This window comes from Saccostrea cucullata, unplaced genomic scaffold (assembly GCF_032062105.1).
Source record: "Saccostrea cucullata isolate Sc308-1 unplaced genomic scaffold, CSIRO_AGI_Scuc_v1 ctg956, whole genome shotgun sequence".
Classification (NCBI taxonomy): Eukaryota; Metazoa; Mollusca; class Bivalvia; order Ostreida; family Ostreidae; genus Saccostrea; species Saccostrea cuccullata.
Genome location: NW_026927687.1, coordinates 122,662 through 147,470, shown reverse-complemented (window position 1 = coordinate 147,470; position 24,809 = coordinate 122,662). Strand labels below are relative to the sequence as shown.

Genomic DNA, 24,809 nt, shown 5'->3' with positions numbered 1-24,809 from the left:
TTCTTATTCTATTATCTGGTGTTATTTTTTTTCTCTCTTCCCAATTCCTAGTACGAGTTCACTATATTTTGAAATGCGCGCAACGAAAAATTGAAACGATGTTTGGTGCTTCAGGTGCAAAACCATCTGGGTAAAGCCATTTTGATTGCATTTATGATAAAAATATTCAAATTATATTAAGCCATGAATATTGTAGTAAACGACCACATTAAATATTTCCAATGTAGTTGACATTAAACTGATTAAAAGGTGGAGTGTTGTCTCCGAATTTGGGTTATGAAAATGATCTCATCATACCTTGTCTCATAGTACTCTTTTACTTACAGATTCTCATTTGGAGCAACGCCGGCCACAACAACAGGAACAGGTGTGTCTTTATTTCTGTTCTGAAATTAAAGGCATTGGCCTTGTATTTTGTATTTTTTAAGCAGCATGTGGAAAGTCCCTAATCTAAAAATAGAATGCAATTTTATGTATTGAATTTATTGCATGCATATATTCGCATTTGTGAAAACTTTATTCTGATGGCCAGTTTAAGGATTTTACGAGTCGTCCCTTGTACACATGACCACAGTGTAATGACTTCTTCTTGTAAGTATGAATTAAAACTTGTTCGTTACACCAAAGCCGTTTAGGCACCTTATAGCACCTGTTTCTCTTGAGACATTTGCTTTACTACAGAAGCTGTAAATGGATTCCCTGTAACAAACAAGTTTTAACAAAATGGTACAGATAATGTATATAAGAGTTTGATTTATTTACAGGTGGATTTACTTTTGGGACACCCTCTACACAGGCTAGCCAGAATGTGACATTTGGAGGTACTGGACAGACGCCCGCCACCAGCGGCACCTCGTCATTGAGCTTTGGAACCACCCCTTCATCCACAGGTCAGTCACAGATATCAATGACACCTGGCCACAGGTCAACAGAGTTCTTGAAATCTTTTTTCCACTGTCAGCCATTTGGACTGACTGCCACAGGAAGTTTATAGGTCCAGACAAATTTCTATCAGTCCAACAAAATAATAAAACATAATTTTAAGAAGATTAAAACTGTATTTGAATTTTATTATCATTACATTTGGCACCCTCCGTCAATACACACTGCATACTTCATGCGAATTTGATCATTGTATAACATGTATAACAAATTTCGTTGAATTCCCGTGGGAGGTCGATTTTCTTCATAGGTTTTTAATCTTAGTTTGATTTTTCTCACCTGGCTAATACCTTGTCGGCGTCAAAAACTTGTTTAAACAATTAATCAATCATAGTTGGTACTTGCGTTCATCGAAGAAGCCATTACAAGATACTGAAAAACATTAAACAGATTATGATTGGTCAGTTATAGGGAATTCGTACGAAATTTAGTCGGAATTTCGTAAGTTGCTTTCTCAACATCTACCGGTCATTTGGACTGTCACAGAAGGTAAAGTTATCAGTCCTTGGTTGTTTTTAATCGGTCTTGCCGACAGAAGATTTCAAGAACTCTGGGTCAATCAAGGATAGCATTATCACTAGTCTAAGAGACATAATGTCTGGAAAGTGGGAAGAACAGTGTCTGCAGAGCCAGAAATCTAACAATGTCATCATCAGGGACCAACCTAGAGCAAAAATTTTGGGAGACTTCACTTCTCCCTCAGAGAAATTTAGGGAGAAGTTTTGAAATTTAGGGAGACTTCTTGGCGCGCGCGGTGCTCACTGATCATTCTAAATCTTTACAATTTTAAAATTTAAAAAATGGAAATTTTTCATTGTTAAAAATTTAAAATACATTTCAATACTTTTTTTCTGTATTGACATCCTAGTAAAAATAATATTAAAAAAAGAGAAAAAGATCTGAATTTTTTTTTTTTTCAAGTACAAGGTACATCTAGCAAAAAAAAAAAAAGACTTTTTTTCATTTCTTGCATAATATGCACAGTTAACTTTAAATTCTATCTTTTCATTTTAAATTTTTATGCTCATTGCATAGTCATAATTTTGTTTTGCGTCTGGTTGTGCATATAAACTTGTAACAATTGGACTTTTTCATACCCGGAAGAGTAAAATCTAGAGGAGTTCCGACAGAGTATTCGATGCATTGGTCATTAGCAGCGAAACAGGTGCAAGTGTCCTGCTGTTTGGTTTATTTCAGCAGTAATAAAACAAGATTTATCAACTACTGACGATTCTACCATGTTTCTTAATAGATTTTTAATGATTTTCAATAAAGGGGTTGCAAATGTTAAGGCGACTTAAACTTCGCTTTCAAGATAAATTACGGCGAAGTTTGGAGCCCAAAAGTGACTATTTCGCCTCAGTCGCCCCCTAGGTTGGTCCTTGGTCATCATTATATTTTGCTGTCAGACCCAACAACTACATCAACTCTCTGTTATATGTACATTGCCATTGGTTGAGTTTCAGCTGTAGACCCCTAAAATATGTTTTTCTTTGCTTCACTCATTCAAACACTGTATGCTTTACTCTTGCACAGAGTAAGATTCATCTTAGACCAATTTTTGCCCACTGTTGCTAAGTGCTGGATGTGATTTGAAACTAGTGGGGACTCAGTTTAATGCTGACACTACTATTAACAGGAATCTTGTGATATTTTTTTAGGCCACAGTAAGGTTTTATTGATGATGTTTTTCAACACTTAACCTGAATACTTTGTAGGTGGATTTAAGTTGGGAGGAACAACACCAGCCTTCCCTTTGACAAAGACAACCACACCCTCAACGGCGGGTGAGTCAGAATCAAGACATTAATCTGAAGTTTTATCATCAACAACTGATTACCTGTGATTAGATTTTATACAATTATTTACAGTTGGAATTGTAACTTGTTTAGTGCATGTTAACAGACATAGGAAAAGCTGCTCTGAGCTGTGTTTATATATCTATTTTTGGTTTAAGGTTTTACATTGGGAGGAGCAGTTACACAGCCTGCAGGGTTTAGACTCGGAGCACCTGCTACCTCCACCCCAGCTTTTCCTGGATCCACCACCACTGCTAGCACGGCGCCTACAGTGGGGTTTGCTCTACCTATACCCAGTACATCAGCCGGACTGGGTGGGGGACTGACTGGTGGGATACGACCCACACTCACCAGTACTTCATCCACTGCTGGGGGGTTCCCAGGGTTCAGCAATACCTCAGTGACCAAACCTACAGGTACTTACCAGTACTAACATACAGGTAATTACCAGTACTAACCCTCAGGTAATTACCAGTACTAACTCACAGGTGCTTTGTAGTACTAATTATTTTTATGCATATGTGGATATATCTTTAGTTAGTAAATATGCTTAGGTCAGTAGATGATGAGGAATAATTTATGCCTCATGTTTTTCTTTTCTCTGCATTACAGGATTACTAGGAGCCACCACTGCCACTGGCAGTATATTTGGGACCCCAGCAACATCATTACAGACTGTAGGCCTAGGAGGGGTGGATCCAAAAACTTCCACTGCTTCTTCTGGTAAAAATACTCTAGCCATCCATAGTCTATGTAGTTCAGTGTATCATTTATAAATTCTGTTAATGTCAATGTGCAAAATAAAAATACCAAATGAATGAAAATGATTTTTATTAAACCACTTATTTTATATTTTATGTTTTTATTGCGGTTTGAAATTATTCAATGTATTTGCTTGCAAATGAGTAAATAATTTTTTTCTCAATTTCAGGTGGATTAACAGTAGATCCTAAAGCAGGGTATGTTTTTATAACTTTTTCAGAAGTGTGTTCCTTATTTAACAGCATGTATGCTTTCTTATTGGCTTTGTGCCAGTCATCAGACTTATATGGCGTAATCCTGTTATTAGGAATGTTAAAAGTTTATTAACATATGAAATGGATGAAAAAAGTATATTTCACCAATTAATCTTAACCATTAATCAGATTTTCTAGAAGCTATCAGAATGTGAAATACTGTCCTAAATGAATGATATGATTTGCAGAGATGGGAAAACTCTGAAGAAGAGTCAGATTCCTCCAGAAATTATGAAGACAGTAGAAGATTTCAAGTAGGTGATTTTTTTATGTCCCCCTGTGAAGAAGGGAGGGCATATTATTTTGCTGCTGTCTTTCGGTCCACTTAGTTTTCATTCATTTTCTTCAGCAACCGTTGCACATACGGAAATGAAATTTTATAATACAGATTTGTCAGTTGAATATCTAGGGTCAGGTTTTTTGGGGGTACGATCGCATCATTTTTGATAAAGTTATGCCTCTTGGACTTGTAAAAATTCCAATTTGGGGGAGGGGGGATTAAGTGTTTTACAAACATCTCTTGTTCTTCTAGTACAAATCTGACATTTGTACTTTCTATCCTGGTTCTTCATACAGGAGCATATGACTTTCAGCTTCCAGTACTTTGATTTAGACTTATTATTTTTAGGACATATGTGAAGGAGGAGAAGTCAGAACAGGAGGGGATTTCCCGGATGTCGTCTAAACCGATGTACAAAGTCCAGCAGGACGTGGCCTCCCTCAAACAGCTCCTGTCTATTGTCTCTAACGGCCTACAGAGGAATGCGTGCGCTGTGGAGAAACTAAAGAGAGAAATGACTCAGGTAAGATTCATCTAACAGACTTCAGAGGAATGCCTGGGCTGTGGAAAAACTAGAAAGAAATGGCACAGGTATTCTTTGTATGGAATTGGTAGACAAAGTTGTTAGGGAATATCTCGTGACAATAGGGTCTAACAGATCCTGGAAATGCATATGCTGTTCAGAAAACTTAAATATGTTTTTATCAAAATGCTAAATTACAGCTTTTTCATTGTAAATAGAAAAATTACATCACGTGCCAGAGGTATTAAAAGATTTGAATAATTAGGAATTATTCAGTTGTATGCTACATGTACATTTAGCTTGTATGATTAATTTATTAATTACTACAGAATCTTAAGAGGATACCTTTTAGTTAAATACTATTTTAATTTTCTATGGTAGGAACTAAAGAATGCAGAAATGGCCCAGAGAACAAAGGACATCCCTGCAGGACTCCAGTACGAGAACACAGCTCCTACAGAGTGAGTATAGAACACAGCTCCTACAGAGTGAGTATAGAACACAGCTCCTACAGAGTGAGTATAGAACACAGCTCCTACAGAGTAAGTATGGATAGTCAGGACCTAAAGCAAAATTGTTGATTATAGTCTTTCTTTAAGAAAAAAAATATAAAGTATGTTTGAAGGATTTTGTTATGTTTTGGTATAAAAAATGGATTTAGATGAATCAGTGCTGGTTAAATTGTCCGATTGACCTAACTAAAGATTCTTTTATTACAGATATTTCCAGCAACTGGTGGAGGATTTTGAGACCCAGATGTTGACCTACAGGCAGCAAATAGAGACCCTGGAGGGACATCTGCACTCCATTAGTCAACCCAGTATATTGTCTCCAGAAGGTAAAGTAGATACTATCAGTCAACCCAGTATATTATCACCAGAAGGTAAAGTAGATGCTATCAGTCAACCCAGTATATTGTCAACAGAAGGTAAAGTAGATACTATCAGTCAACCCAGTATATTATCACCAGAAGGTAAAGTAGATACTATCAGTCAACCCAGTTTATTATATGATTGAATAATTTCCATCTCTCTGATTGGCTGAGATCCAACTATGTTAGAAAAATACTATGTTGTATTGACCTGCACGTGATGTTCCAGGTCAATACTAGGGCTGTATCAATTTATCGATACGTATCGATATTCAAGAAAAATATCATATCGAAAAATAACTTCCAATACGTATCGGACAGACATTTTTTCTTTAAATTCTGTTTAAAAGATGGATATTTCAATCACCAAAGATTATATTTTACTTTTTTTGAATTAAACCTTTCAATAATTATATAATTTCTAAGGAAATAACAGTTTTTATAATTATTACAAAATACAAAGAGAAATTTATTTGAACAAGTTGATTTTACTGTCATCAAAAGTTTTAATTGAAGTGTTATTTTTAAATACAATGAGACAAGAACTTTAAGATGGGTAATAAAACACTCAATGGTTATGAAATGTATGCATTAAAATGATTTATAAGCCTTTTCTGATGGACTTGTTTCAGAATCCAATATATCGCTTATTGCTTTAAAAAATATTGTATCGTATCGAAATTTATGGCTCAATACACAGCCCTAGTCAATACAAGGATTTATTTCCTCTACATTGATCTAAAAATAGATTGGGAAATTCCAAAATGATACAATTTGTTCTGGAGAGCTATTTAAACAACTATGATTTTTTTTTTTTCATGTGAACAAAACATATTTGAATATATATTTTCGTGTGAGGGTCGTAAGAGGGGATGCAAGGACACCCCTCCAACACTTTTACTGAACAACAATTTTTCCTTTTTGGCAGTCAGTTTTCCCTGATAATACTCCTTCCTTTCAAAATCTGTCCTATAAAAATTGACATTATATTTGTTGGAATTAATGTTGCATGGGTTGATTGCATGTACACATACTGTAGAATGATGTAATTTTTTCCAAGGGGTCATAATTCAGCGGAAATGCAATTTCCATATAATCTGTGGGTTGAAAATTATGCAGATTTTTTTAAACTGTTACTATATACCTTGCGCTTTATATTAAGTACGCTTTGACAAATTTCCACGGAAAATTTTTGACTGTGTACATAGCGTGAATTAATACCACATGGAAAAAAGTACTTCTACAGTATATGTACAGTTTCTTAAGTCATGCATTGTTTTCGCAGTCTTTCAGTTGTAATGTTATTTTTATGTACTTTCAGAGCTGATTGATTTACTGAGGAAGCTACATGAAGCATTCATAGCTCTAGCAGCTCAGTTACATCAGGTCCATGAAGCAGTGAAGGTAAGGATAACACAAATGATTGGCCTCAAGAAACATATCAAACCGAGTAAAGGTTCGGACACCCAGCTGTAATTGTAAAATAATGACAAATTCAATAAACTTTGAAAAGTTTCAAAAACAATAATGTTTCTCTTTTCGCGTGAAAGGTACATGCATTTCTTATTTCAATCTGAACATTTACAGACCCAGAAGGAGCACTATTTAAACTACAGAAAAATTTTTCTTCATGACACAAAAAACATCTTTGAACGAGAGAAGAAACCAGTGAAAGCAAAGGTCGTCGTGGACCACTTTGGTCCCAGTCCGTTCTCTGGACTCTCTAATGCTGCCGCTGTTGCCATGGCGTCAGCCCTGACAAAGTCTCAGCAGCCAGCCAGTGCCCCTCCCGTGGCCAGACTGGGGGCCCTGGGACAGACACCTGGGGGGTTCGGTTCTACAGGACTGTTTGGCACCACCACAACCACAGCTCCTGCATTTGGTAACTTCACTTCACTCTGTCTTCTTAACACTCAGTTTCTTCCAAAACAACAAAATAACGGCTTCTCTGTCATTTGTTATTGTCTAATAATAGGCCCATCACTACGCAAAATATTATTTTACATATGCATCACATAAATGTCTTCTAACATTTGTATTCCAGGTTTTGGTTTAGGAGCCACAACAACAGCAGGATTTGGAGGTATGGGTTTCTATCAGTTGTGTAGGATTAACATTATATTAGGATTTAGTTATGTAGTGAAATATCACTTGATTTGAATACACTCTGCACAGGCTTAATAGTGTGTAAAATATACTAATTTTCTTCAATAATATCATTTAAATTGTAAGTTATTTACTTTCTTCATTCCTGTACAAAATTTGGCTTATTTTATGACATAAAATTTTTTTTCTTCTTCTACTGATCAAATAAAAAAAATTAAAACTCAGGACAAAAGCTCTGCTTTCAAATTTAGGCTATGTTTTAATCTTTAATGATAAATATACATTTTTATTTTAGCTGAAATTTCTCACATTTCCTTTTGTTCTAAGGGGAGAGTTATTATTTTTAATTCCTCTTTAATACCACTATAATATATCTATACAAAAAGACACAGGGTAATCATCATTGATCTGTAATTAATGCCTGAATCAAACAATATAAATGCTGCTTTTTAGCTCACCTGAGCCGAAGGCTCAAGTGAGCTTTTCTGATCAAAATTTGTCCGTTGTCTGTCGTTGTCGTAGTCGTTGTCGTAGTCGTTGTCGTCGTCGTTGTCGTCGTAAACTTTTCACATTTTCATCTTCTTCTCAAGAACCACTGGGCCAATTTCAACCAAACTTGGCACAAAGTATCCTTGGGTAAAGGGGATTCAAGTTTGTTCAAATGAAGGGCCACGCCCTTTTCCAAGGGGAGATAATCATGAATTTGTTAAAAATTAATAGCATTTAAAAAAAAATCTTCTTCTCCAGAACCGCTGGGCCAGGAAAGATGAAACTCATGTGGAAGCATCCTCAGGTAGTGTAGATTCAAGTTTGTTCAAATCATGACCCCCGGGGCAAGGGTGGGGCCAAAATGGCCGACCCAAGTTTTACATAGGAATATATAGGAAAAATCTTTAAAAATCTTCTTCTCCAGAACCACTGGGCCAGGAAAGATGAAACTCATGTGGAATCATCCTCAGGTAGAGCAGATTCAAGTTTGTTCAAATCATGACCCCCGGGGCAAAGGTGGGGCCAAAATGGCCGACCCAAGTTTTACATAGGAATATATAGGAAAAATCTTTAAAAATCTTCTTCTCCAGAACCACTGGGCCAGGAAAGATGAAACTCATGTGGAATCATCCTCAGGTAGAGCAGATTCAAGTTTGTTCAAATCATGACCCCCGGGCAAAGGTGGGGCCAAAATGGCCGACCCAAGTTTTACATAGGAATATATAGGAAAAATCTTTAAAAATCTTCTTCTCCAGTACCACTTGGCCAGGAAAGATGAAACTCATGTGGAAGCATCCTCAGGTAGTGTGGATTCATGTTTGTTCAAATCATGACCCCCGGGGCAAGAGTGGGGCCAAAATGGCCGACCCAAGTTTTACATAGGAATATATAGGAAAAATCTTTAAAAATCTTCTTCTCCAGAACCACTGGTCCAGGAAAGATGAAACTCATTTGGAATCATCCTCAGGTAGAGCAGATTTAAGTTTGTTCAAATCATGACCCCCGGGGCAAAGGTGGGGCCAAAATGGCCGACCCAAGTTTTACATAGGAATATATAGGAAAAATCTTTAAAAATCTTCTTCTCCAGAACCACTGGACCAGGAAAGATGAAACTCATGTGGAATCATCCTCAGGTAGTGTAGATTCAAGTTTGTTCAAATCATGACCCCCGGGGCAAGGGTGGGACCAAAATGGCCGACCCAAGTTTTACATAGGAATATATAGGAAAAATCTTTAAAAATCTTCTTCTCCAGAACCACTGGGCCAGGAAAGATGAAACTCATGTGGAATCATCCTCAGGTAGTGTAGATTCAAGTTTGTTCAAATCATGACCCCCGGGGCTAGGGTGGGGCCAAAATGGCCGACCCAAGTTTTACACAGGGATATATAGGGAAACCTTTTAAAATCTTCTTTTCAAGTACTTCAAAGCTATGATTAGTGATATTTATATGGAATCATCCTCAGGTAGTGTAGATTCAAGTTTGTTCAAATGATGAACGCCTGGAGGGGGGGGGGGGGTGGAGTAAATTCAAGCCTGATGTGCTCAGGTGAGCGCTGTGGCCCCTGGGCCTCTTGTTAAAGTTTCTATCAGAGATTCTGAGATGATATGAAAGGGAAAAGTTCTGTAAAAATCACAAGTTTTATTTCATTATTGTCTTGATTCTGATGTAAAAGGGATGAAATAATCTCAAGGTATGTGTTGAGAAGATTAAGGACAAATGTACAAATCCCAGACCTCAGGTATCATCATAACACATTATTTTGCAGTCAGTCTTTGTACATTCCTTAATTTTTTGTGTGACACTAGTACTTTTCTTAATTGCTTATATTTATAATGATCAGTATTATAATTATCTTTGGCTTATGCCTAATTTCTCTTGTAAATTTCAGAGGTCAAGCTTATCAGTTGTCATGTGTTACATTTCCTTCTCAGCTTGATAGTCCACCATTGGCGATACTTTATGACACGTTTGTTTTCTTCACAGGGTTTGGTTCTGCCACCACCACCACCACCACCAGTTCAGGTTTCAGCTTCTCTGGCTTGAACACCGCCACAGTTCGTCCATTAGGTTAGTGGTGGTAAGCAAATCTGTCCATCACTATGGCTCACCCCAAGCTTTCTTTGCTACGCAGCCTGTGATTGGGGCATTCTATCCAAACTCCCTATTGGCTGTAATTTAAACATTGCATATGAATGGATGACTCAAACTTGGCTGTTTTTCATTGGTTTAAATACAACTGATCAAAAATCTTAATATATATCCAGCTGCTGGTTATGGCAACATACGCTTCCAATTAACACTTCTCTTGTAGGTTTATACAACCCCTCTGTTTTGTTTTACAGTATATTTTAGACTGAATTTAAAAAAAAAAAAAAAAAAAAAGGAAAAATAAGTAAGCTTAAGCAATAAAGCAGGCTTGATACTTTTCTCATTTATTACAACAGTGTGAGAGATGTACAAGTATTGAAGAACATTTATTTTCATGGTAAAAAAATCTTGATAGAAGCTGTTTACACATGATTCCACTCTTTTAATATTTCTTGATGAATATCTGACAGCTGCAGAAAATGATAGTATACTTTAAAGAAAGGATATTATATATTTTTTCAATATAAAGTATCATGAAATGCTTTTACTTTCAAATGTTCTGTGTATCACAGAATGCATGTGATTGCATAACGCTGCTTACAACAATAAGGTACAGTACACACTCTATATCTGGGGTTTCTGGGATATGATTAATAACATTTTTTATTGTTACTGTAAATACAGCAAATACTTCTATGTTTGAATACACTCAGAATCATTATGCAAATAAATACTAGGAATCACTTGGCTATGCTTATTTCATCAGCTGTCCGTTCTAATATTCCATTCCATGTAGAAACATTTGAGACTTTTACCACTGTTTATAAATATTCTGAAAAATGCTGTTATATAAACCACTATAATTTACACAAGGTCACTGAGTTAAAATCACAATTGACAGAATATCTTTTGTTATTCTCATTTTCTCTGATACGAATGTCTCATTATTTTACTAGTTTTGGTGTTTTCAGTTTTTTCTATTATATACTGTTTTCTTTATATAATTTCTTTAATAATAATAAATTCATTACAAAGAAATTCAGTACTGGAAGAAAAAGAAAATTATTTTTATCTCTTTTAGAATGCAGAAATTCAAGAAAATTAAATATTAAGATTGATTTATTTCTGTAGGGAACAAGTTCCTCATATAGACTTATTTTCTTTATCAGGTTTTGGGACCCCTACCACCACGACACCATCACTGTTCGGAACTCCTCAGACAGGACAATCCACCACAGCATTCGGGTCTCCTCAGCTGTTTCCCTCTGGGGGAGGTGAACAACCGTTCCAGCTGAATAAACCCCCAGGAACCAAGAGGAACAAGAGATAGAAATAAAAGGAAAACAACAGTGATCTGTGTTACTGACTTACTGTGGTATTATATTCTTTGGATGATGACCAGTTTAATGTTTTGTGAAATTAAAAAAATATGAGTACATGTAAATAGTTATCAGAATAAACAAAAATTAAACACCCATTTTTCACTGTATCATTTTCTTTTAAGCAAAGTCGTGTGCTCATATGCTAAAAAAGAAAGTTGGTAAAGAAGGCAAGTAGAAGGCCAATAGTGTGACAAACACAAAGATGTAAAACAAATGTGAATAATATTAAAAATTTCATTTGATATTATATTATCAATTATTTTTAAAAGTACATATCATGTAAATTTGCTACAATTTGCAGAAATCTCGTGAAGATTGACACCCCCACCCTGGAAAAGCCTACACATACTTAAGAGGGTAGATTAGATCATTTTCTTATGGTTTACCTTTGCTCCATTTTTAGCTCACCTGAGCTGAAAGCTCAAGTGAGCTTTTCTGATCAAATTTTGTGCGGCGTCTGTCTGTCCGTAAACTTTACACATTTTCATCTTCATCTCAAGAACTACTGGGCCAATTTCAACCAAACTTGCCACAAAGTATCCTTTGGTGAAGGGAATTCAAATTTGTTCAAATGAAGGGCCATGCCCTCTTCCAAGGGGAGATAATTATGAATTCATGAAATGTTAATGGCATTTTTAAAAAATCTTCTCAAGAACCACTGGGCCAGGAAAGATGAAACTCATGTTGAAGCATCCTCAGGTAGTGTAGATTTAAATTTGTACAAATCATGAACATCAAGGGTTGGGCGGGGCCAAAATGGCAGACCAAAGTTTTACATAGAAATGTATAAGAAAGTTCTTTAAAATCTTCTTCTCAAGAATAACAAAGCCATGATTGGTCATATTTTTATGGAGGCATCCCCAGGTAGTGTAGATTCAAGTTTGTCCAAATCATGACCCCCAGGGGTAAGGCGGGGCCACAATGGCCGACCAAAAGTTTACATAGAAATATATAGGAAATTCTTTAAAAAATCTTCTCAAGAATAACAAAGCCATGATTGGTCATATTTTTATGGAGGCATCCCCAGGTAGTGTAGATTCAAGTTTGTCCAAATCATGACCACCAGGGGTAAGGCGGGGCCACAATGGCCGACCAAAATTTTTTTCATAGAGATATATAGAAAATTCTTCTCAAGAATAACAAAGCCATAATTCAATATATTTATATGGAAGCATCCTCAGGTAGTGTAGATTCAAGTTTGTCCAAATCATGACCCCTGGGGGTAGGGCAGGGCCAAAATGGTGGACCAAAAGAAATATTTAGGAAAATTCTTTAAAAATCTGCTCATGAATGACAAAGCCATAATTCATCAAGGATTTTTAAAGAGATATTTATATTGAGGCATCATCAGGTAGTGTAGATTCAAGTTTGTTCAAGTCATGACCCCTTGGTGTAGGGCGGGGTCACAATATCCAATCAAGTTTTACATAGAAATATATAGGAAAATTCTTCAAAAATCATCTTTTCAAGAATAGCAAATTGTCGATTAGTTATGGGACTTCTTTTGGATTTAAACTTTTCAATAATAAACCAATTTCTACTTTTTCCTAGCCACAGTGCTCAGGTGAGCGATGTGGCCCTTGGGCCTCTTGTTGGAAGTTAATTATTTATTTTGATTGTTATACTGTATCATAATGTGGATTCACAATTTCGAGCTTTATATTCATGAAAGTTGTTGCCCTTAGACTTAATAAATTTCTTTGTTTTGTATTCCAGACTTATTTTTCTCTGCTTGTGATAAGCGGATACTTGATATTGCATTTAAAATTCTTGACATATATAGATCAAGTTTGATTTAATGTGAATTGTCATACACGTTGATGCAAATGTTATTGGGGCAAAGACTTAAAAAAATTCTAATAATTGTTTTTCTGTCCTCTGTTGATGCTTTTAGATGCTTGGCAGATAATTCTTTGTATTCATTTTTTATTTAAATAAAGGTGTTGCCACGGTTACTAAAAATAGAAGTTTCTGTGAAATAATTTCAATCTATCTTGAAATAATTTCAATCTATCTTCAGTTGAATTGTACCTATCTTTAAATCAATTGTACCTATCTTCAAATGAATTAGAGATAGGTATAATTCATTTGATTTATCTTTAATTGAATGGAAGATAGGTGTAATTCCATTAAAGATAGGTGCGTATAATTCATTTGCACCTAGGTATAATCATTAATACCTATCTTCAATTCAGCTGTTCCTATCTTTAATTTAATTGTACTTATCTTTAATTCAATTGTACCTATTTTCAATTCATTTGAAGAAACAGTACTGTAGGTACAGTTATTTTTGAAGATAGGTGCAATTACAGGCACGTAGCATCGTTTTTGAAAGTGGGGGGGGGGGCAACCAAAGAAAATTTTTTTTACTTACCTGAGTCAGCCCCCCCCCCAGCCCCCCTGTTGCCACGTCCCTGAATTATTTGAAGAATGGTACAACTATTTGAATATATATTTATTTGGCGTTTCATACAAATAGGACGTAAAACAACATACTTCATATATATATCCATTGTGACAAGACCTTTCAAATGGTAAAAATATTTTTGACCTTAGAATTTGACCATTTTATTTCACTTTAATCATGACCCTATCTTCTGAACACTAGCTACCAGCACTAGCTACTTGCTTTCATATTTCACAGGTGTATTTCTTGTGACAAGACCGTCCTCTTGATGCCAACAGTTATGACATTTTGACCTTGGAGTTTGGTTTGCATATGGAATAAAAGCCTTAGCACCAACTTTCCAAAGAAACTTTGACCAAGGTTATTAGGTCTTTCCACCTTTCTGTGGAAAGACCTATTGAAATTGTTCTGTTTATTATTATTATTTTTTCGCCAAACGTGTTTTTGAGTTTCAAGATTTATCGAAAAGATTTATAGACCATAAGAATGTACTTCGTAAATGATTTTCGCAGTTGACCCTGCGTAGATGAACTTTGACTCTTAAAGGAGTTATTGCCCCTTTTGCAAGAAAAGCTTGTTATCGCTACTCCTCCGAAACCTTAAACCGCAGAGATTCCAAACCTTTATTAATGTCTGCGACTACTTGAAGGGATCTTCGGATCAATTCATTGCGAAAGGATTCGTAGACCCCTACTATGAGTTATTGCCCCTGAAAGTTTTTGAATTTTACAAATAATGAAAATTTTTTAAAACGAGAAGTCGTAGAGACATGGGACCAACTGCATAAGATTTATTGACCTTTGTCCTTAAAATCTATGCAAAGGTCAAGGTCATTTCAAAAATGAGAAATTAAGGTCTCTTTATATCTCTTTTGTTTTTCAACATATACTTAAAGTCTTTGCAACATTAATATGCCCTCTTAAAACTATTTAAAAGATTTCATTCTTGTCCCCCTAACATTAACTCTTTTAAAAGTTATTGCCCCTTACGCAAGAAATGCTTGTTATCGCTACTCCTCCGAAACCGTAATCCATAGAAGAATGAAACCTTCACCAATGTCTTCGACTACTTGAAGGGACTCTGGAATCTATTCATTGCGAAAGTATTCGGTGACCCCTTCAATGAGTTATAGCCCCTGAAAGTTTTTGAATTTTAAAAATAATTAAATATTTTCAAAACGAGAAGTCGTAGCGACATGGGACTAACTGCATTAAATTCATTGACCTTTGATCTTAAAATTCATGTAAAGGTCAAAGGTCAAGGTCATTCCAAAATTGATAAATTAAGCTCTTTTTATATTTTTTTTTGTCTTTTTACATATACAAACTGTCTTAGCATCATTATTATGCACTTTTAAAACTATTTTAAAGATTTAATTGGTATCCCTTAAAATTGACCCTATTAAAAGTTATTGCCCTTTGTGCGAAAAACCTTGTTATTGCTACTACTTCGAAACCGCAAACCGCAGAGACATAAAACCTTCACTAATGTTTTCGACTCCTTGAGAGGACTCTGGAATCTATTCATTGCAAAAATATTCGGTGACCCCTTCAATGAGTTATTTCCCCTGAAAATCTTTGAATTGTACAAATAATTAAAAATTTTCAAAATGAGAAGTCGTAAAGACATGGGACTAACTGCATAAGATTCATTTAGTTTACTCAGGTGACCTAAAAAGGGGTGACCGATTGCACCCTTTTCGCAGAAAATACATTTAAACCATTCTGTGTAATTCTTAAACTTTATCTAGAAATATAAGTAAAATTGTAGGTTATTTTATACACCTAAATCTTTAGGTCTATCGTCATGTCATGTCAATATGAGATGACATTTGAAGATTATTTTTGATGGGGGTTATCTATATTTTAGGTATTTATTTTCATATTCTAAGACAAAATGTTTTGTCACGTTTTGAAATTTGTTTACGGATTGCTATTGGAAACAGGAAGTTAAAATAAGTCTGACTTTTACAGTGACCAAGAGGATTTAGATAAATCAATATCATATCTCTTCAGAAGACAAACATCATCAAAAATGTATTGACCTATTTGTATGACGGGTCTGCTTTCTATTTACATTGTTCTGTTGCTACAGTCTGCTCAGTCCCTTTTTCTTTACTTAGTATTAGTTATTCAGTAGAAATACATCTTTGGATTATTTTGAGATCCCTAAACTGGGTTTTTCACAAGACCTTATCATGTATATATTAACAGCTTCTTTATTAGAACACGTTTTTGTAATGACGACCGTTTGTAATACCAATCAATTTTAGCGTTTTTTCAATTTAAGCGAGCTCAACACACTCGCTAATATTATGCTGAAATTAAATTCTCGGTAAACATTTCTGCTCATAATGTAATTTACACATTGGTTAATTGTTTGGGATATTTTGTTCTGGAGATTCTCTATATCAAAGTTATTAGTTGTATACATGTATCATACATCAAAATGTAAACAATTTTCTTTCTTGTTTCAAACATTTCACCATTTTTTTTTTTAAAAAGGGTTAATCTTTAAAGATCACTTGGATTCCAGAAGGGCAGTTTGGTGACACAGGTCATCCTGCTGTGATCTGATCATATGCCTGTAGAGAATCAGCTTAATTTTCTTTATTTTATGGGGGTAGGATGGCGCGAGGAGGTCTTCATTCTATTATGTTTTTTTCCACTTTTAGAAATTATCTATATAAAGATTGTTTGCAGATTTTTATTTTTTTTTCTTTCCTCTATAGAAAGTAGAGAGATTGTGTTTTAAATAGATTAATGAAATAAATTTACATTAAAATGCTGTTATAAAGATAATCAGATTTTATAAATATACATTTGCCAAACTTTTACTTCTTTCTGTATACTTTGAAAATAAACAACATGAATGTGTGTTGAGGATGGTTAAATTCTCACGGAATCATCATCATACATATTCTACTTTGAGTTGTTATGGGTTTACTATTGCAAAACCTTGACCAAACCACATATATAATATATGTAAATATATATACTTTCTATAGCATTTAGAGATATCTACCTCTTATCTACATCTCCCCCATTTCAATTGAAATGAATAAAATTAGACTTTCACTGAATCTTTTAAAGAAATTTCTAAAAAAAAAAAAAAAAAAAAAAAAAGACTGTTCAGCTGCTGAGTGTTGACCCTGTAACCTAGAAGATTGACTTATTTTTCAGAAATGTTATCTTTCCTTAGATCTTTTGATTGAGAAGAACTAGGGCTTTCATATAAATTAACAGGTGCATTATTTTTGACACGATATTTCAAAGCATGATATCGATGTTTGACACCTTGGTCTTCATGTATGATCTACAAAAAAAAAAAAAAAAAGAATTATTATGATTCCTTTTAAATGACGTATGACAGAGCGTTCATATTTACACATAATGCCACAATCAACAAGAAAACATTGATGTAACCATCAATTGTTGCCCGGGAAATAAATAAAGTAAACAATGGAAATGAGTCTGGATCATCAAACCGCTTCGCTATGTCTGAAAACGAAAAGCGTCTAAATGATGGAGACGATAGTCGATAATATTTTGAAAACTTATAGTCTGATGAAAATCGAACAAAAACGATACCCTTTTTCAACTTTATCAATTCATCAAGTAAATTTTGTTAGCATAAAATATAAATTGAAACCAGAAACATGCATCACATATATTCAAAAATGTATTTCACTTCAAGAATATAAAAAACAACTGTGTGGAGTACGTTTTTATGCGATAAGTAAAATTCAATGTTCTAAAAAAGGGGACCTGTCGTTTTTTGATAGTAAATGATAATCAACTTTATATATTAAATATGAAAAACATATATATTTTTACAGATTCACTTTACGGAAGTAAATATATTATGTTTCTCGTAATTTATAAAGGGAAAGTAGATTCTGATTAGCAATCTTTTTTACTGTTTAGAAAACCTGTATTCTGAATTACTTCTCCCACCTCAATCTCCATACACAAACACTAAAACTTGTTTGTATAGAGCAGCCCGGTCCTCCAGGCTGCAATGACATCCCATCCGCTAATACACCGAAAGCGGGGGGGGGGGGCACTCTTCCTTAATTTTGTTTAATTTTTCGGTATCATTTGTGAGCTCAAATTAAAGCCAACAGTATCCCATAGTTCTAATTAATTTGTTTACATTTAAATTTCATTTTTGGTTCTTTATTTTCATTCAACTTCTTTAAATCTATGAGGTTTTTAGAGAAAGCATTCAAGCTCAAAAGTAAAAAAAAAATACAAAACAGGAGCAGAGGAAAACAAGGTCATATAAAACATCAGAGTTCGGATCAGGTGTCATGGAGGAGTGAACATTCCCTGTCGATCGGTCACACCCGTGTGTGCTCATTGTCATGATCGAAAAAAACGGAAAATCATTCGTCAATTCAGCGTTAATTGATAATAGGCTAACAATAAGTATGAAAAACGTCAGTCAGCATTTGACTCAATGATGCAGTGTATTTGCTGACAAGGTCATTGTTTCGACCACAGAACTTACAAATTGGTAACCTTAAACGAGACTGCTGAAATTTTTGTTTCATCAACTTGTTTGTCGATAATTTACCTCGTTTTAGAAATTGTTGGTACAACTACAAACTTTTTTGTTAGATTGCATTTTGTGCATTTTTTTCTACCAAAATATCAAAATGTAAAACAGATGTATCAGGCACTGTGGTATCTTTTAATTCAACCTCATAAGGATTTAACGTATCGGCATACCGGTAAGACTGAAAATTATCATTTTAATGCACAATATGTCGTCGATATACTGATACCTAAATGTCGAGTCAAAGACAACAGCAAATGTTTTCTTCTTTTCATGTATGGATATGGAGATAACGAACAGTATTCAATATTAAAGTCCATAAAACAATACAAAATAGGAGCAAAGCAAACGCGGACCTCCGAAACAAATTATGCTTTAAGGGGCCGACTGGGATTTCCATCGCACAGTATTTCGCATCATAGAAAAACGAAGTGTATTTACTGTTTTAAAGCAATTTTTTTCACCCAATTGAAGTAAGAAGTAACAGGCTGAAAAATTCAGATACAATTTCATATTTTTATTTAGTGTAACTGATTTTTAAAGCAAATTCTCATTGAATAGTTAGATTGACGTCGTAATAGTGTGTTTTTAACGTTAAAATAATGTAAAGCTCTCAAAGAAGGGACAATAAAAATGCTATAAAAGAGAAAGCAATGAATATATGCTCCTGAAATTTAAAACATAGAAAGAGGTAGGTTCACAAACTCCATAATATGGCCCTGTCAATATACCAATTAACCGACCAAGTCCTAACGTACCATTTCGAACATCAACATAAAGTAGAGACTTAGTGCATTCAATTCATATAAAAAAATTTCGTCTGAGAATCAAAATGTGGAAACTCAGACTTTGTGAAACTGCAATGTTCTTGATTTTTTTAAGAAAATGGGTGAAATTGAGCATCTTTAACTTTTAATAAAAATATGAGCCCACCCCGCGATCCAAAAAAATTTTCATGAACTAGGATCCTCTGAAATTGTTCTTTCATTATATATTTAAATATTTCAGATCAGAGGTTGGGGGCTATGCAAAATATTAAAAAACAGCTTAATTTTTTTGTCATTTTTAGAGAATTTTCCAGATTTGAGGAAAATGACGAAATTCATAACATCATAATACATAGACAAGAAACAAAATTACGTCATTTTTTAGCTCACCTGAGCCGAAGGCTCAAGTGAGCTTTTCTGATCACATTTTGTCCGGCGTCCGTCTGTCTGTCTGTAAACTTTTCACATTTTCGACTTCTTCTCAAGAACCGCTGAGCCAATTTCAACGAAACTTGCCACAAATTATCCTTGGGTAAAAGGGATTCAAGTTTGTTCAAATGAAGGGCCACACCCTCATTCAAGGGGAGATAATTGGGAATTAATGATAATCTGGTGGCATGTTTTAAAAATCTTCTTCTCAAGAACCACTGTGCCAGGAAAGATGAAACTTATGGGGAAACATCCTCAGGTAATGTAGATTCAAATTTTTTCAAATCATGACCCCCAGGGGTAGGGAAGGGCCAAAATGGCCAACCAAAGTTTTACATAGAAATATATATGAAATTTCTTTAAAAATCTTCTTCTCAAGAACAACAAAGCCATAATTGATCATATTTATATGGAAGCATCCTCAGGTAGTGTAGATTCAAGTTTGTTCACATCATGACCCCCAGGGGTAGGGCGGGGCCAAAATGGCCGACCAAAGATTTACATAAAAATATATAGGAAAATTCTTTAAAAATCTTCTCAAGAATAGCAAAGCTATAATTGATCATACACATGTATTTATATAGAAGCATCCTCAGGTAGTGTAGATTCAAGTTTGTTCAAATCATGACCCCAGGGGTAGGGTGGGGCCAAAATGGCCGACCAAAATTTTACGTAGAAATATATAGGAAAATTCTTTAAAAATCTTCTTCTCAAGAATAGCAAAGCCATAATTGATCATATTTATATGGAAGCATCCTCAGGTAGTGTAAATTCAAGTTTGTTCAAATCATGACCCCCAGATATAGGGCGGGGCCAAAATTGCCGACCAAAGTTTTACATAGAAATGTATAGGAAAATTCTTTAAAAATCTTCTCAAGAATAGCACAGCCATAATTGATCATATTTATATGGAAGCATCCCCAGGTAGTGTAGATATAAGTTTGTTCAAATCATGACCCCCAGGGTTAGGGCGGGGCCAAAATGGCCGACCAAAGTTTTACATAGAAATATATATAGGAAAATTCTTTAAAAATCTTCTTCTCAAGAATAGCACAGCCATAATTGATCATATTTATATGGAAGCATCCTCAGGTAGTGTAGATTCAAGTTTGTTCAAATCATGACCCCAGGGATAGGGCGGGGCCACAATTGCCGACCAAATTTTTACATAGAAATGTATAGGAAAATTCTTTTAAAATCTTCTTCTCAAGAATAGCACAGCCATAATTGATCATATTTATATGGAAGTATCCTCGGGTAGTGTAGATTCAAGTTTGTTCAAATCATGACCCCAGGGGTAGGGCGGGGCCAAAATGGCCGACCAAAGTTTGACATATATAGAAATATATAGGAAAATTCTTTAAAAATCTTCTTCTCAAGAATAGCAAAGCCATAATTGATCATATTTATATGGAAGCATCCTCAGGTAGTGTAGATTCAAGTTTGTTCAAATCATGACCCCAAGGGTTAGGGCGGGGCCAAAATGGCCGATCAAAGCTTTACATAGAAATATGTAGGAAAATTCTTTAAAAATCTTCTTCTCGAGAATAGCAGAGCCATGATTGGTCTTGGGACTACTTTTGGATTTAAGTTTTTCAAGTATAAACCAATTCTGCTTTTTCCTAGCCACAGTGCTCAGGTGAGCGATGTGGCCCATGGGCCTCTTGTATTTGATATGAAGTCACCAAGGGTCCAAGTGAAATTCAATATATTTTCAACTAAAACCGAGTTGTTCTGATTTTTCAAAAAATCACAGGGCCAAAAGTGGACCAATGTGACTTTTCTTCTTTGAAAATTTTTCCATTATTTAAATTATTGTTTTGTATAAATCCTTTGTATCCATCATATCTTGTAGTCCTCTATAAAAACATAAAAATTCGTATTTTTTGGGTTTTGAAATGGCCCCTCTTGAAAGAATACGGTAGAAGTTTGTGTTTATTGATATAATGTACAATATAGTATTACTCATTATAAATTATAGTTTGGGCAAAAAGTCTGTCGTAGTGATTTTATAATTTGTTTTAAAGTTTGAAAATTTTACATTTTCCTACATAATCTTATAGTACATGTACCCATATTTTTAGATGATCCCTGTTAAATACCTGCATGGACGTGACGTCATAACTGCACATAAGTGTGGAATATGAAAAATTTATCCCATGAGTCATATCCACGGGATAAAGGGATAAACATGGGATAAAATTGTATATTATTATTATTCATTATCTTGAAATGCTTTTACTTTCCAATGTTCTTGTTATCAGAGAATGCATGCGATTAAATAACACTGCTTATAAACAATATGGTACACACTCTATATTTGGGATAAGGTTGATTACAATCATTCCAACTGTACTTAAAGTCAATGCTTCTGTGATTACAATGAGAATCATCGTGCAAATAAGTACTTGGAATCACCTTGCCTGCAAATATTCTATTCCATATAGATACATTGTTTATATTCTGAAAATACTGTTATATAAACCATTATAATCTAAACAAGGTCACTGAGAGCAAATGACAATTGGCAGAATATCTTATATCATATAAATATCTCGGTCTCTTCGAATGTATTTGCTGGTTTTGGTGTTTTCACAATTTTTCTATTTCACAATGTTTTCTTTATATTTCTGTAATATAAATTGAATTCATTACTAAGAAATTCATTATTCAAAGAAAAGGAAAAGTTTTATTTTTTTTTTATCTCTTTTAGAATGCAGAAATTCAAGAAAATTAAATATTAAGATTGATTTATTTCTGTAGGGAACAAGTTCTTCATATAGACTTATTTTCTTTATCAGGTTTTGGGACCCCTACCACCACGACACCATCACTGTTCGGAACTCCTCAGGCAGGACAAACTTTCACAGCATTCGGATCTCCTCAGCTGTTTCCCTCTGGGGGAGGTGAACAACCGTTCCAGCTGAATAAGCCCCCAGGGACCAAGAGGAACAAGAGATAAAAATATCAAAGTACTGAGAGTACTGATAGGCGGAAGCATGATTGCAAGTTCTCAGGTGCAAAACTTTAATGACACATATTTGAAGCATAATCTGTTTTAAAGGGGGGGGGTTATAAATATTTTGAGGGATTGTAGTATTGAAACCAAAGAACAAGAATAAACAATATGTCTCCCTTTTGAAGCGGAGACATGAGAATAAGTGACGTCAATAGCAATATGAACTTTTTAGCATTTATTATACTCCCCGCTTGAACAGCGGGAGGGTAAACTGTAATCGGTATGTCCGTCCATCAGGCATCGGCATCTATACGTCTAGCTGTCCGTCCGTCTGTTACTCTTTGAGGTACTCATCTCTTATCCGCAACTCCTCTTATACCTCTGAGTGAAATTTAATGAAACCTTCACAGAATCTTTATTACACATTTCCATTGTGCAACTTCTATTTTACTTTTTGATCTGACACAGATTTTGGGTTTCCCGGCCACAGCAAAGCATGGACTTTTCCATTATAATCATATGGGAGGCGGGGGTATCATTTAGTGAGCTCATTGCTCACATTACCTCTAGCTTTTGTCAAGTATAACAAGTTAAAATCGAAATGCAAGTTGCAATACATAAAATTTGTTAGATATGGTTTTGGGGAACAAGAAATGGATAATTATAAAATTTCACACAAAAATGAGTACTAACGAGTAATAGAAAACAATAAATTTAATATCACAACTGCTTTTTTGTTTTTTATGTGTATTAAGTTTAAGTACCAATGAAACAAAGTCTTGTTATAAAACAGCTAATTAAATAAGGATGCAACATACATAGAAGACCTTACATAGATTTACAATGTGCTTTTGGTTCTATGAATTGTTTTCATTCAATACACGTATGGCCCAGGTAGAACAAATCACACGTCTCTAATGCTGATGACAGGTGAACCCTGTGTCATGATGTCCACAATAAATGGAATATTTTTTCAGAAGAGCTTCTACCATGGCAAGTCCTTGTAAAATATTACATACATCCCAATATCAGTGTTGATTTCTTTTCTGGAGATTATCTACACCATTTCCCTCACAACTGTCTCTTAGCAGAATTTTCTACAAAGTGAATAATTGAAAAAAATTAAGAATATCTCATAATGTTTATTTAACAAAAATTACTCTGTTACTCAGATGTATATTATTTCTTATTTCAAGGTACACATTTTTATCAAAAACTTATCAATTATAACTAAAACATGCAAATGGTATTTCATTCATTCATTCAGTGAAATCTGACATGCATATAAATTATTGCCACTATACCCACTTCAAGAGTGAAGTTAACTGTGTATTCAATTGGGAAAAAGTCAGAGTAAGCGATTATTAAATATTGACCGATTTGACTTCTCTAATATTTTTTTCTATCGCCTGCAATTCATTATGTATTTGCATGTACATGTATTTAAAAAAAAAATAAAAGAATATACCCAAGTAAACAAAAATAAGAAATGTCAAAATATACTTTCAAAAATAGTATTCGGTTCATTTTTGCCATCATAACAAGAACATTAATTTTGTTATGCTATCAAAAATATGTATCATAACTTATGAAAAAAATTTCCACAAGAAATATAATAAATTGATGTACTCACCTACGGAAAAGTTTTTCTGGTTGTGCTGAGTTGAGTTTTCTTCTGCCATTTAGAGGTGACACAGAGCAAATTCACAATTCAATCTTTATTTTATCCCACTTTCTGTTAGCTGCCTCCGTAGGGACACATCTATTTAGACTAAAACACAATGTAGTTCTTATGCTTGCGTCTTAATTTCTTTTCAAATTTTACAATTTTGGCCCATCCTTCAACATATATGTTTTTACATTAAATGAGAAAGGATAAATAAATGTATACACAAACTCGGCATGATATATCTCCCAGGCATGTAATCATGGTAATTATAGAGTACCAGTTCGTTCGTCTTCGATAAGACCCGACCATAACAGCTATCATATTATGATATCTAAAGAAGCATGCCTGCATAGGGAGGCGACATTTTCAAGTTAAAACAATAAAAGATAAGAGTGACAATAAACGATAGGCTAATCATACAGCGTGAGTTACCTTGCTTATTTTGAAGAGAAGGCCTGTCACTTCCATTCAACCATTGTAAATCATTTGTGCTCCACGTGGGTTTGTTGACAGTAATTTC

At 34.5% G+C, this 24,809-nt stretch overlaps 1 protein-coding gene across 8 annotated transcripts; it reads left to right on the top strand.

Annotated features, from left to right (window-relative positions):
• The first annotated feature begins 25 nt into the window (after nt 1–25).
• LOC134275225 (nucleoporin p58/p45-like) lies at nt 26–22,626 on the top strand. 8 transcript variants are annotated; one of them, XM_062757485.1, is made up of 16 exons: nt 26–130; nt 327–367; nt 765–890; nt 2,661–2,729; nt 2,900–3,157; nt 3,354–3,464; nt 3,673–3,700; nt 3,946–4,011; nt 4,386–4,560; nt 4,942–5,021; nt 5,280–5,398; nt 6,753–6,835; nt 7,019–7,313; nt 7,476–7,514; nt 10,012–10,095; nt 22,463–22,626. In XM_062757485.1, exons 1-16 carry the CDS (start codon nt 99–101, stop codon nt 22,621–22,623), a joined length of 1,767 nt encoding a protein of 588 aa, XP_062613469.1. In that variant the 5' UTR covers nt 26–98; the 3' UTR covers nt 22,624–22,626. The 8 variants fall into 8 exon arrangements, with proteins under 8 accessions (XP_062613469.1, XP_062613474.1, XP_062613475.1 ...); XM_062757490.1 differs by having other exon boundaries at nt 10,012–10,105; XM_062757491.1 differs by having other exon boundaries at nt 7,476–7,524; nt 10,028–10,105.
• Nucleotides 22,627–24,809: the final 2,183 nt, after the last annotated feature.